The following is a 12,074-nucleotide window of genomic DNA, read 5'->3' as shown; positions in this document are numbered from 1 at the left end:
GCACAATCTTCACCTTTTAACACTGCTGGATCACATATTCCTGCCTCACATGCGGTTGGGCCATTGGTCACCACATCGTCCATGGTGCAAACCCCATCATTGACGACTGAGCGCGTTATTTCTAGGCTAAATGAGCAACACGATGATCCGAGCATGACTGTAGACAGTTCTCAATTCACTATTGGGAATGAAGTGTCTGTATGCGATGCGTTTGTAGTCGAGTCAGAACCTATGAAAGTATATCAGTCTTTGCATCCCAATCAAACAGTCAAATCCCCAGTATCAGACGACTCTTTTGAGACTGAAATTTTGCAAATGACAATGCCGGAAGCGTGGTTGCCATTTCGTATTCGGTTTGATTTGGTATTTGGTGCCAAGATAAACCACAATCAACTGGCGTCTTTTTCCAAACTAAACGATTTGAAGTCGATCAAATTGGAGGACGGATCTATACAAGCAGCTGAGCAAATTTGTGCCAGGTATGGCAGTAAATACGCCAAATGGTGTTACCGTCCAACTGCTCGTCGTGCAACTAAAAAAATCAAAAAGCGTGCAGTTTTACCTGGTACCATAAAGCAACTTTATGATATGAATGTGACCAAGAATGTGAGAAACTTGGTTCAGCGAACATTGGCAGAGCACGAAAACACATTTTCCAAGTCACCACAGCTGCTCAAGTTAATGGCGAGCGATAAAATGCTTACCAAAACAGATTTGTTTAAAAACACAGCTAGTCTTTTTACAGCACCGCACTTGGGTTGGCTTATTGGCAACTTTTCTGATGCAACAGCGTTTATGCCGTTTGATACGTGTCTCGAGTTGTCTGATTGTGAGATCATGTGGCATCAAGAATCTAAACTTGGCAGACTAGATGAGTTTTGTGTGCCCGATATATCTCATCTGAATGCATTGTGTTTTGATTGTGGCGAGCATCGTGACCATTCATCAAAATGCGAATGCTGTACAGACTTTCAGAATATTCCTACTGGTACACTTATCGGTCCACTTCCCTGGAGTTTACCGGCTACTGCATGTTCCAACAAACTGTTTGATACGATTCGTATGACTTTGGTTTCTTTGCTTGGTATGAATAGTGGCGATGATTCTACCACGTTGAATATATCTGGACCATTGGCGTTGCTAGAATATCATAATTTGCAAGGTATACTCTTGTCTGCCTTGTTTCATTGAACGATTCTGTATGCTACTTTTTCTTACTATATAGTGAGTGCGTTTATGATGTTTTTTAGAAATAGATTTGTCTACTACCAAATATGGCGGATTTCAAGTGCGTAAAAAGAAACGAATCATGGAACCCGTAGTAGATATTCTTGCTGCTCCAGATATTATTTTTAGACACGATGGTGCACTGATTTCTGCTAATCCATTCAGCTATCGATTTTGGACCAAGCTGCGTCTTGAGCCTTATGCTGGTCGTAAGCGGATAGCGTATTTTGGTGTATGTGGTGTATCAGATAAAATGACGACTGATACTATGGACATTGAAAAGTCTTCAGTTGTTGAAACCATTTCAATACAGATGAAACAGACTGCTTGTATGTGGATGACAGAGTTTCAAAACGAATGGGATGTGCATCGGTTTGGTGACTGTAAACCATTAATGGAGTCTGTTGAATTGTCAACCTGTTCTGTCAATATTCCAGGTCAGTTTGAGATTAGGGTTACATTGCCATATGTAATGCACCACTGGCTGCTGACCAGATTTTGTAATCTTGTAGATAATTTTGATGTATGTGATGGTGCATCTGTGACCAAACTGTTTTCCAAGGCTTTCACTAAATCAAGTATGTTGTATTTATTCTGATTATACTTTGAAAATTCTGAATACTTTCTAACCTAAATGTCGCTGTATCAACAACTGCTTTATAAACTATGCAATCAAACAATTGGTATAGTATGCAAGCGTGCACGAGATTTCATTGTAGACATCACGTCACCTTATACTGTATCAAAGGTGTATGATGGAAGCTATCAATCGCCTAATACTCTTTCAAAATACTGCTCCCATCTTTGTATTTTTATATTTATTCCGCCATATATGCTTTATCACGCTCAACGAAAATGGCCAGCAAAATCCGGTCATATTAGCTATTTCGTACAACTATCTTTGCAGCTATGTGATTATTTAGCATGCTTTGTTTCTAAACTGTGCAGTATTTCTGTTGACATTATTCGATCCCGGATCGTGTTTAAGCCTGTTGTTTTTCATCAGGACCGTTTATATTCCGCATTGGTAACTTCAAATGACTGTCATGATGTATATAATCAATGTCAATGGGTGCTGCCAGCCCCAGTTTCGTTGCGCAATGCGAATTCAAGTCGACCCATTTCAATGGATCACTCAAATGTTCCTTGCGCTATTCCTGCACCGTCAGTTATTCTTGATGACAAGCGGGAAGGCAGACAGGCATTTTTATCTATACGAGGACAAGATCATGGCACGATAGATAGTGATTCTGACGGGGAGTGTACGAGCTATGATGAATTTTTTGATGATGCTCGACGGGCTGCTAGTGAGAGGCTTATTGTTGAACCGGTGCGAGTTGCACATGTTGTGTATTGGATTTATAAAACAGAGTTGGAAAGGGTACAGATTTTTGTAAGATGGACAGATCATCGTGGTGAATTATCGGGTGCGGGAATTGTATCGAGTCGACAGCTAGAATCTCGATCTGCCTTGTTTGGTCGTATGATTGAAAATCTGCAGTGTAAGTTTGGACAGCGCGGATTTGCTTATAGATTAGCTGTTTTCAAAATTGGAAGTATGGATCGATTAGAAATGCAAGGTACGCTTAACTGCTTTGATTGTCTTTTTATCGATTTGGAGTTGACTGAGTTTGCATTTGTTTGACATTTTATTAAAGATTGGATATTGGCAATGCAGCATTTTTGCGGATCATCTATACAAGAGTCGACGAATCCATTGAAAGACACTGGGATTGATACGACTCAAACACCACTCAACAAGAACGTAGTTGAGACTCGATACCAACCGAATTCTCAAATTGGAGATTCGTCAGATGTTCCGATTGAATTGGATTTGGATTCTGAAAGTAGTAGATCTTGTATGCAAAAACCAGCTGTGTCCTGTATTGTATCCATTTCTGTGTTTTGCATATCAACGTGTAGTGCTTTGCAATGCTCTCGACCATGTGGATCTGCACCTTTTGGACCATTGAACAAACAGGGTGATGGTGTTTGGTGTGAAGATTCGGTGCCTTGTGCGATATTTACGCTTTCTCACCATCGTGTTCCACTTCCAGTTATTTCATTTGGTCAACAGAATCTTGTGCCATTTCTTCCTCTCTCGTCGGGATGGATATTAAAAGGAAGTCAAAGTATGAGACTATCGCTATTGTGGCATTCACTTACCGAATCTGCAGCTTTGATTGCACCCTCACGGTTACGTCATATTTTGGTTGATGAATGGGATCAAGAGCCTGCAAGTTCACCTGTAGGATCATCATCTACTGGGTATCTAGCAGCACTTCCAAATCATTGTAACATTGTAAGGGATGTTCTCAAACAACTATGCTCACTGGACCATTTGTATAAACTTGTTTCTGATGAATAAAGTAGTTTTTACTTTAATATTTTAAACTGTTTAAATGGATAAATGTAAGCCATATTGTGGACTAACTGAAAACATGACACTTATTTTGAATTATATTGACCCTCTTGTGTCTGGCATCAAGTATATGATGGCTGATGAACGAAAAACTGCATGCTGCTTAAGTAGAAATGCCAGTGCTGTTAAACAGCTGTTTGACATATCTAAATGGATATACAATCACATTCACATAAAATAGAACATTATCTTGCAGTGATTGTCTTTTTGGGATAAACAATGGCAGAATATTCGTTGGAGTTTCCTATTAGAAATTGACTTTGGTTAACACTCAATTCCTCAATATTCATTATATGATGCACACAATAAACTATAGTCTGAATTGAAATTGTTTCGATTTAGTATAGTCATACATTGTACGACCACCGTATTTATCCATTCCAATTCAGGCATTGAGTTTGATGGTGTCAATTAAACTCCATTTTGTATTCTGAAAGCTCGGATATAATCGCGTTTTAGGTCAGGCGAAAAAGGTTGCACATCACAGGAATGCCACTGTTGTTTTTCGTGCCAATCGTTGGCAAAAATATCAGTTAATTTAGAAGTGCGTTTGTGCTCTAATTCGGCAGAACAAGACTGTATGTCACAGAAATTTAACCGCTTGTATCAAATCACCAAGAGAAACCTGGTCAACTAGTGATTCAGATGACACAATATTGGTCAATCTCATTTAGTGATGCCAATCATTAAATGAGATTGATACTCTTGTTTAGTATCGTCTCATTATGATTTCTGTAGTTATTATAACGCATACTATGATCATTACATAATAGTCTATCAACACTTTATTCTTTTACTCTTCAAACGTCTACAAGATGCTTAATTGTACTGTAAATATATCAACCCACCAAGAATGCAGATCTGCTGTTATTCATTGAACATTGACACTGATATTTGAAAGAGTGATGTTAGACTTGTGGTCAAGGACAACATTCATGAGCGAATCTGTCAAGTATATTTTCAAACTCAAAAGACATCACAATCGCTTTGCCTGGTATAGTACTTGGACTTGATATCGTGGCTTATCAAAGTGGGGTAAATTGATATGTACGAATAGCGTCGCTTTTGATATTTTACATAGCACTACCAAAATACCTAATAGAATTGCTGACCTACTGACATGAAAGCATCAAAACAGTTTAGTAGTAGGTTGGCTATTCATCCGATTAACTAAAAAGGGATACTATATAGAGGTTAACCTTAATTTTAGGCACACAAGGATCATGGCTGTACACTTGTAGTGCGGGCTGCTTGATATTGTTCCTTGATCACAGAACTGCGTGTATGTTCATGTAACCCTATGTGCAACACGTGATAAGGAGTGGCAATGTGCATTTGGTACACCCAAATACATAAATAGTGCGGATTGACTGCAATTTCAGAATGAACTATTCAACAATCTCCTAATCTCTTTGTCACTATAAATTCATAGCCTTATCCCCGCTACCTAACTATTACTTTTAATATCGAGCTTTACTGGCGCTACTTGAATGAAAGGCATTACTTTTTCGCTTATAGCCATATTGGCCACTACTGCCCATGCCAAGGTTCTGCCAACAGTCGATTCAGAAAGTGTCGTTCAGCACCTTCAAAAGCGACAGTTTAATGGTGTTAAAAACTTTTTTAAAGGTAAACAGTTCGGGATAAACGGAGCCAAAAATGGAGGACCTTCAAATCAAAACATCCCTCAAAGTAAACAGGGACGAAACACACCTCCCAAACCTAAAAATAATCCTAGATTGTCGAGAAAAAAGTTTACAACTAAAGGAAAAACACCACAACCGCCAAGTAATAATGTCCCTAGTTCCGGAGGTTCGACACCATCTGGAGGTCCGGCACCATCTCCCCCAAGTAGTGGTGGTTCTGGTAGATCGTTCAAACAGGAGCTTAAAGACAAAGTTGATCAGCGACAAAGTAGAATTGGCGGTAATGGTGGCGATACTAAGAGAAAAGCACCACAACCGCCAAGTAATAATGTCCCTAATTCCGGAGGTTCGACACCATCTGGAGGTTCGACACCACCTCCCCCAAGTAGTGGTGGTTCTGGTAGATCGTTCAACCAGGAGCTTAAAGACAAAGTTAAACAGCGACAAGGTAGAATTGGCGGTAATGGTGGCGATACTAAGAGAAAAGCACCACAACCGCCAAGTAATAATGTCCCTAATTCCGGAGGTTCGACACCATCTGGAGGTTCGACACCACCTCCCCCAAGTAGTGGTGGTTCTGGTAGATCGTTCAACCAGGAGCTTAAAGACAAAGTTAAACAGCGACAAGGTAGAATTGGCGGTAATGGTGGCAATGCTAAAAAGACTCCACCACCAGTAGCGCCTAAACCTTCACTACCTCCTTTCGCTAAATCCAAACAGGCAACACCTCCAGGTCCATCAAGTCCACCTCCATCAAGTCCACCTTCAAGGCCACCTTCAAGGTCACCTCCAAGGCCATCAGGTCCACCTCCACCACCTCCATCAGGTCCACCTTCAAGTCCACCTCCACCAAGTCCAGGTCCACCTCCACCACCTCCAGGTCCACCTCCACCTTCACCAGGCCCTTCTTCACCTTCACCTCCACCGTCAAATTCCCGATCGGCACTTTTGAGCGACATTGAAAAGGGCACCAAATTACGAAAAGTAGGCCCTCCATCTCCAAATCCACCTTCCAATCCTGGACCTGGTAACGGAAACTCGCTTGTAGATTCACTTAATGATAAAATCAAGCATCGGAGGACGAAAATGAGCGGTGATGAGCAGCAGGACTGGAGTAGAAAACGCTAAAGTCTCATGTTACAGCTTTCAAATATATCTGAACTTTAATCATTTTTGGTATTTCTAGTATAATTATTTGAATCACTTGGTGTTATTTGAGCATTGCTTAGTGGGTTTTAGAGGTCAAATACTCGGTATATTTCATTGCTCAACAGGTCAAAGCTGCACCTACTCGAATGGCGGCGGATTGCCATCAAATCTCTGATTTTGTGGGTATATACAACTGATTGGTATAGCATGCTTGGAAAAGTCATACATTATCAAGATGTGCATACTGAGCAAGATTCTTGCCAGTTTTTAATTACTCCCAATGTTGCTTGCATAATCATCATATTGTTGGTATTGATGTTGTAGTTGATGTGTCAATACGACATGTCAAGCAATATTATATCAAGTTGATGGATATAATAAAACTGACTATTTATTTAATAGTGCATAACATTGATCTTTTTGTAGTCGAAATGATGTACATGAACACTAATCTGATCTGATATTGCATAATCGCAGCATATTATCATTGTGCAGCATGTTGATGAGTAACCACTTCACCTGAACATCAAAGCTCTCAATACCATCGTGTGGTGATCAGAATATACTTGCCGCATGATGTCGTTGCACAGCATATTTTAATCAAATCTAACCCTAATACCAACTTTCAGCTTCAACAACAGGCGATTATATAGGCGGATCTCCCTTTAAAGCTACCTTGACATCAAGCCAACACTAATCCCTTGAAGCGGCCATTCAACATGCTTTTAATCTGGCCCACTCTAATGTGTATAAATGCAATCTAAAATCAATCAGTTGAATGACATTACACCTTGCTCAATCAAACCAGTATAATGAAATTATCAATCGCCGTATTGGCATCAGTCCTGACTGTCTGCTCGGTCACTATTGCTAGTCCAGTCATTCCCAGCTCGACTAAAAGTGCTGAATCTAGTATTTGGACAGTTATTCCCACTGCAAATGCAGTCAGTGAACCTGACTATTCAGAATATCCTATCCCATATGACGGGTATGGAAAGTATTGCCATCCACTTGATTTTGATGGAATGATGCTGGTCAAACTACTTGCAAAAAATACACATAAACTAGAAAAAGCAACAAAATATATCAACAAGAAAGAGTCCAACATTGCATGTCAAGAAACATTGGTGGGTGAGCTCAAGGAAAGATTGGACTCTGTAATGGATGATGGTCATGGGTCAGGAATCGCTGAGCTTGAATCCGAGTTTATTAAACAGAATGGCATTCTTGAACAACTCAAAGAACAGTTGGAGCGACTTTTTAAAAGACATTCGAATTGGTACAAAAAAGATGTTGGATTGCGATCGGCACTTGCAGAGTACTTTGCAGAGCATGGTATGTCTGGAGAAATGACTACTGATGGTGAGCCAAACCTATATTCATATCCCGGATTCAAGAAATGTTTTGATTATTTCTACAATCGCTCATGACAATGATTACCAAGATCCAAGCATGGTGTAGTTTTTCAAGATTATGATGTTTGGCAACAAACTCATGGACCAGATTCGCTACATTGCTGGGGTTGAGTGAACCATCACAGTTCCATCCAGTATATGTTGTAATGCAGCGTGTATTGCATGGTGGTTTAATTGTCATGTGTCATGCATCCAATGCCATTCATTCAATAAACATCGTGTATTGTCAAACAATAGTGTATTATACTAATGGTTTGATCGTATTGCACCAATCAACTACTATGTGCTGTCATGACTGATCATTCGGTGTGCGACACATATTGAATGCATGCAAATCCATGACTGTCAATTCCTTGTTGTTGAAATGGGTTCAGATCACCATCAGCTCACTCACTCGTTGCACCAATGCGACTGCATGATCAACCTGAAACCAACCAAACCACACTCGAATATATATGTTCCAGTCATGTGCATGGTGTATCGATTGTCAACTCACAATGTCAACTCCAACACATTCCACCATGATTATGGTCACATCACACCATGCTGATGTATGTCGATCGGTATCACATTGCAACCAGTTATCATCCAATGACTGCAATGCAATACCGTGCATGTATTGTGACTGATACGCTGTGCACCATCAGCAAGTATGCAACTGTCACTCGATATATCGACTCTGATATGCAACAACATGCTGTGTTTACCATGATCATGTTTTTGATCAATCTCTGACTCACGGTACATGATTTGACATGTTGGATCGTGTGGATGTGTCATGGACTGCAATTTAGTTGCAGACACACATATGTTGAACATTGACTGATGCATAATGTGCAACGACTGATCAGTGCGTGTGTGATTGCACACTTGGTGGTATTGTGCATTATGGTTGTTTGACAATGGATGAATGCTGGATTAGTCGGTTATATGCAACCTGTCTGAATCGATCTATTTGAACAAACATTCGATGTAACTAACAACAATGTGTATGCATGGATGTTGGATCAGTCGAGTTTCTGTTGGTAGCGCCATACATGAATTGACCAATAAACTTGTAACACTGTCAGAATACACTTGTATAAATACGACTTGTTTGCATGAGATGATTTTGTAGTTCAATATCCGAGTTTATTAAAATCTGTTTTAAAAACATCGACTATAATATCCAACCTACAAAACGTCAGCTATTTAATTACTGTGTTATCAAACATGCATGGATTGCATTGAAATTACACATGATACAATACCAAGTATATACAAGTATTGTCATGTCACCATATCAACACAGGCTTGTGTATTGGTTGTGAAATCGACCATTTAGTACGCGATTGTGACGATGCAAATGGTCCACTTTGAACGCATATAACTTGGCCAATACCAGTTATTTACCAGCCATATTTAAACTGGTTGTGTATATGGTATATCACCATTGATTGAGCATGCATATGCACGGTTTGCAGACATTTATAATTCGTGTTGAATGTGTTGTATGTGACCATTTGAAACTCGACTAATTGTGGTGTATTTTGACATGTATATTGACTGATGTTTAGCGTCTGTTGACAGATCGTTGATTGTATAGGCAACATCGGGACATCACAGGACCACTATGCAGTATAACTGACATGCGGTGATACGCTGACACCCATATTACACAAATATTTTACCATTACTACATGACAAGTTGTAAATACCAAACATCACATGTATTAATAAACAGCCAAGTATGTTTAATCACTGTTTTATTTCCGATACCTGAACATGAATATCATCAACAAATGTGTGTACAGAGTTGTATTGACATTATTGACAGTCAAACACAACACATGAATGTGGGCTCAAACTTGGTGATCGTACAATGTATGATTACTAAGAGCACAAAGTGTAGATTCAACATTATAGTGTGATTGTGTCGTATGATGATTGTTGTATATCAAACATGCAATGCAGTCAATGTGTGGTAACCATTGTATATTGCAATTCAGAATACAGTCACTGCATGATGGATATCAAAGTGATCCATTATACATGAATACGGTTGTAAAAAGGAGCGTTTGCGGTTATACAACACTCATGAAGGGTGTGCTTTTCAATATACCTGATCAAAGGGTCGTAAAAGCATAATTCAATCGACATGATCATCAAATTGATCAATATGATATTGTGATTAGAGAGTAGCTCACTACAAGCAATCAAGTAACCCTGTGTCGTTGGTTAACCTAAAAGGGTTAGGGTTGATTTGCTATACAAAACATACAAATACAATCGAGTGTTCCAGTTTTATAATCGACACCAATCTCAACACTCTACTTTTGTATTAATAGTTTAAACCCATTGACCAGTCTGATGAAATTGGTTGATATTTTATTTGTACTGACTGCAGCAGCAACTGCCAATGCAATATTGATACCGACTGATAATAATGGCTCACCACAAGTATCAAGCACTTCCAGTCAAGTGTCTGGCCCAACTGATGAACCTAATCCAGGCACTTCAGATGAATATCAGCAAGAACCAGTGGATTTAAGCCTTTCCGGCCGAATCCGACAACGGCCAATGGATCAACCCGGTCCAAATACTCCTAATCAAGGTCAACGACCAACTGTGATTGTAGCTGGTCCAAGTACTTTCAAACAAGGCCGAAAGCGCATAATGGATGTGATTGATTTACTGATTTCCAGACAAAACCAGCAACAACAAATTGATGAAGTTGATCCAAACGCTTCCAAACAAAGTCAGCAACAACAATCAATGGATCAACCCAGTCCAAGTACTCCAAAACAAAGTCGGAAACGGCCAATCAATGAAATCAGTCCAAGCATTTCCAGTCAAGCGTCTGGCTCAACTAATGAACCCAGTCCAAGTGCTCCAAAACGAGATCGAAAACAACCAATTGATGAACATGGTTCAAGCATTTCCAGACAAGACCAACAACAACCAATGGGACAAGGCGAGTCTGCTAATATTGTTCCAAATCAAATAGCTGGATTAAGCCAAAAATACCAGATAACCTTTAATCGTATAAAGCAAAAGCTTGAGTTGTCTAAAATAATACGAAACAAAAAACTCAAAGAATATTGTGATTATGCAGCCCTCAGATTCGAACAATGGTCTGCGCTAGAAAGGGGAGAAGAAATATCTGGATCAAGATACGATCCAAAGGTTGAAGACCAATTGAAACAAGATTATAGAAAGGCAGGAACAAGAGTGTGCAAGTTGAGGGATCAATTGAAAAAGTTTATGAAAAGGCGTGGTTTGAAATTGGAAGAACTGGGTTTGGATTTGGATTGATGATGTGTCGATGAATTTGATTTTGAATAAATTTAAACTTTCTGATGTGTTGGTATTTGTCGAGTATCGTGAATGGATCAACAACCATATCATTGATTGTGTATACTGTGTTGGATATTACATCAACAGTTATTGGATTGTTGATTGATACATTGACACGGTTTGTTCCATATACATCAATGACCTGATAACAACCAGTGTTGATTGTAACTATCAGACATACTTGCAATCACTTGTCAATTGCATGACATCACAAACTGATCATGTCGTGTATTGTACAACAAACGGAGCAATACACTTGTTCAAAGTCTGTCACAAGCAAAATGTGTTTGTCATGTCACTGTCACTGTTGGAAATCACAACATACAATGTTTGATTGAAGGATTTAACACGTCATTACAAAACATCATTGCCTTTTATCAATAATATACTAAAACTAACCAATACGTTAATGTCTTGCAAGGTATTGTGTTTGACTACAATCGCATCCATCATTGTGCAGTTGGTGATATTGCTGAATCAAGATATGAAAGTGATCCATCAAGTGGTTCAATTAAAACAAACACTGCAAACCATTCAATCAATGTTGGAAATTGTGTTGGAATACTGAATGGACAAACCTTTGAGTAAAATACAAGTCAATATACAGTAATGCTATGTATACTGTGGTTAGTGGAAATGATTACTCGTATCCAATTTCAGATGATGATCAAATAATTCAGACTTGCAAGTATTATGAATTTGAACACATCCAAATTGCTGAAACGTTTGTTACTGAATCTAGAAACCCATATCCAACAATGACAAATAAGCAGCGTCAAAACAGAAATCAATTGCATGCATTATCAACAATTAGTGAACATGAAAACAACAAAACATATGATATATGACAGGACATTTCAAACAACTTGTTTCTAGAGC

General features: G+C 39.1%; 3 protein-coding genes across 3 annotated transcripts; all 3 read left to right on the top strand.

Annotated features, from left to right (window-relative positions):
- Positions 1-5,139: 5,139 nt before the first annotated feature.
- Positions 5,140-6,423, top strand: BATDEDRAFT_28754 (uncharacterized protein; the record flags this gene model as incomplete). Its single annotated transcript, XM_006683140.1, has 1 exon — positions 5,140-6,423. One exon carries the CDS (start codon positions 5,140-5,142, stop codon positions 6,421-6,423), a length of 1,284 nt encoding a protein of 427 aa, XP_006683203.1.
- An 833-nt stretch (positions 6,424-7,256) lies between these two features.
- On the top strand, positions 7,257-7,874 carry BATDEDRAFT_92968 (uncharacterized protein; the record flags this gene model as incomplete). Its single annotated transcript, XM_006683139.1, has 1 exon — positions 7,257-7,874. One exon carries the CDS (start codon positions 7,257-7,259, stop codon positions 7,872-7,874), a length of 618 nt encoding a protein of 205 aa, XP_006683202.1.
- Positions 7,875-10,208: 2,334 nt separating this feature from the next.
- BATDEDRAFT_92969 (uncharacterized protein) lies at positions 10,209-11,153 on the top strand (the record flags this gene model as incomplete). Its single annotated transcript, XM_006683138.1, has 1 exon — positions 10,209-11,153. One exon carries the CDS (start codon positions 10,209-10,211, stop codon positions 11,151-11,153), a length of 945 nt encoding a protein of 314 aa, XP_006683201.1.
- Positions 11,154-12,074: the final 921 nt, after the last annotated feature.

The sequence above is a fragment of the Batrachochytrium dendrobatidis genome, assembly GCF_000203795.2.
Source record: "Batrachochytrium dendrobatidis JAM81 unplaced genomic scaffold BATDEscaffold_32, whole genome shotgun sequence".
Classification (NCBI taxonomy): domain Eukaryota; kingdom Fungi; phylum Chytridiomycota; class Chytridiomycetes; order Rhizophydiales; genus Batrachochytrium; species Batrachochytrium dendrobatidis.
This window is presented reverse-complemented; position numbering and strand designations above follow the sequence as displayed.